Source organism: Guillardia theta (assembly GCF_000315625.1).
Source record: "Guillardia theta CCMP2712 unplaced genomic scaffold GUITHscaffold_595, whole genome shotgun sequence".
In the NCBI taxonomy this organism is placed as follows: domain Eukaryota; class Cryptophyceae; order Pyrenomonadales; family Geminigeraceae; genus Guillardia; species Guillardia theta.
Genome location: NW_005434121.1, coordinates 1,868 through 4,093, shown reverse-complemented (window position 1 = coordinate 4,093; position 2,226 = coordinate 1,868). Strand labels below are relative to the sequence as shown.

The window sequence follows — 2,226 nt, the reverse complement described above, 5'->3', positions numbered from 1 at the left end:
GACTCGCAACAGAACACATGAGATCTTGTGCATCTGTAAAACCAGATCCTAGGATATCTAAAACAGTCCTCTGACTTGTGCTCACTCTGGATGGAGCCACTGAATGAATGCTGGGCTTGGGTTCGTATATGAATTGTTTGACACACTGGAGACTAAGATGATTTGCTTCAATCTCAACAAGAATATGTGAAGATTGCCTGTCGGCAAAAGAATACGATTTTGCAGGTATTGTTGGAGAACGGTGCAATAGCGGAAACTCGCAGGAAAATTGTAATACTTGCTCATCAAGCTGGCACCGCATGGGCACATTCATGAAGAGGATTTTGGACGTGAATGATTGTCCGAAATGCGATCTATTCAAGTGAATAAAAACATGAACAATATCGCCATTATCGAGAGACCCTTTGGAAGGAGTCAGCGTAACCAGTTCACAAAGCTCAGGCTCAGCACTTGTGAGCGACACGAACAAGCTACTATCCGAGAACGACACGCCATCGTTGGCGATTTCCACAGTGACATTCTTGACGGAAATAGAAGAGATGTGGCACAGAACAATGGAAGAAGAGATGTATCTGGCGACCCCCGGCAGGCTGCACCTCAGCTGCGGGCTTGCGACAAAGTGCTTCCCGATCACCCGCACCGTGCGTCCGTGGTCCTGCTCGACCTGACCAGAGCTCCCGTCAAGGGCAAGGAGGCTCAGCGATGTGACGGTAGGGGCTCGCTCGTACGTGTAGGTCGCGCTCGCGGAGGAGAAGTCGACCCCGTTGTTGCTGAGCTGGACCTGCATCGTCTGCTCTCCGGATGCTGCGGGTGCTGAGCAGCCCACAAGCGTAGACGACCGCCACTTCCCCGGTACCTCCCTCCAGCTGCCCAGACCGCCGGAGCTTGGGCTACCATCTCCTACACTCGCGCCGAAGCGGCAGGTGAGGCTGGCTACCTCGAGGAAGCCGGACCCTGTGACGGCGACTTGGGTTGAGCCTGTCGTTGGACCGCAGCTTGGTGAGATTCCGTGAACTTGCAATCGTGTATGGTATGCATAATAAGATCTTGCGACTCTTGTTTTGTTCCTGCTCTCCCACCTCACCTCCACCAGGACGCGATGCCCGAGCTCCCCTATCAACCTATCTACCGGCATCTTCCTCAAAGTTGGACTGACACACTTCACTTGGCTCGTCCCCACCACTGTCCCTGGCGTGTCGCTCCCATCAAAGCTGCATGTCACGCTGTCGTCTTGTGTACTCTCTACCCTTAGGTTCATGACCTGCACAACAGTGCCTCCGTCGCTTGGCCAATGGCTAGGAGTGAGCATCATCCCGCCTTCGAAATCAGAGTCTGCTGTGCTCCAATCGTACACAAAGCCGTCGGCGCTGTAGTCTTGGCCATTGTTGGTGACTTCGATGGCAGTGTATCCCTCCTGCTTGAGTGGGATCGCACAGAGCAGTGCAGACGATGTCAGAAACTCAGCCGCTGCTGTGCTTCCAGCGCATCGAAGGTGCCGCGACTTTGAGAAGTGCAGCCCATGTACAAGGAAGCTGGCCACACCGATTTTGCTCGTCAACGCTCGAGTAGCAATGGCGTTCACGACTGTCGGCGTTTGCTCGTACAAGAACTCCCTGCTCTGCACTGAGTAGTCCACTCCGTTGTTGCTAATGTCAACAGTGACGAGGCCTACTTTAGGCCATGCCGGAGTCGAGCATTGCAACGACGACGAGGTTTCCCATCGAGCTCGACCTTGAGAAGCGTATGTGACACGCTCCGATACTCCCCATGCCGAGAAACGGCAAGACAGGCTTGTATGCATGTTGAAGTGTGCACCAATGACTTGTATCCAGGTCCCTCCTCTCAAGTCTCCAGATGAGGGGTTGATATCGATCACCTGTGCCTCTCTCTGGTATTCGAATGTCCTGGAGCCTATCATGATACCCAAAGAGTATGCCGTCACCTTGATTCGAGCTGAAGACGCATTTCCAGGAAGGAAATGACCTGGCGACAGGCACGACAGCTCTTGATCCTGGACATCTATTATCCTGCACTCCTCCAGGCCAAATACGATGCGAGTTCTCTCGTCGAACTCCGCAGCTCCGTACAACCGCACTACCGTCCCTCCGCGATCTGGCCCTTGGCTTGGTACCAGGGTAATTATGGACTCTTCGTTGTGTACCTCGATTGATAGTTGATCATTGCTGAGAGTTGCTCCCTTGTCGCCTGACCATCAGCTTGAAGCGA

General features: G+C 53.5%; 1 protein-coding gene across 1 annotated transcript in view; it reads right to left on the bottom strand.

Annotated features, from left to right (window-relative positions):
* Positions 1–296: 296 nt before the first annotated feature.
* The window catches only part of GUITHDRAFT_122956 (hypothetical protein), a gene marked incomplete at both ends in the record, with an annotated part of 3,681 nt that continues 1,751 nt past the window's right edge, over positions 297–2,226 (bottom strand). Inside the window, 2 exons of the mRNA XM_005817753.1 lie at positions 297–353; positions 402–2,205. Coding sequence (XP_005817810.1) covers positions 297–353; positions 402–2,205 — 1,861 coding nt within the window. The remainder of the gene's footprint in view (positions 354–401; positions 2,206–2,226) is intronic.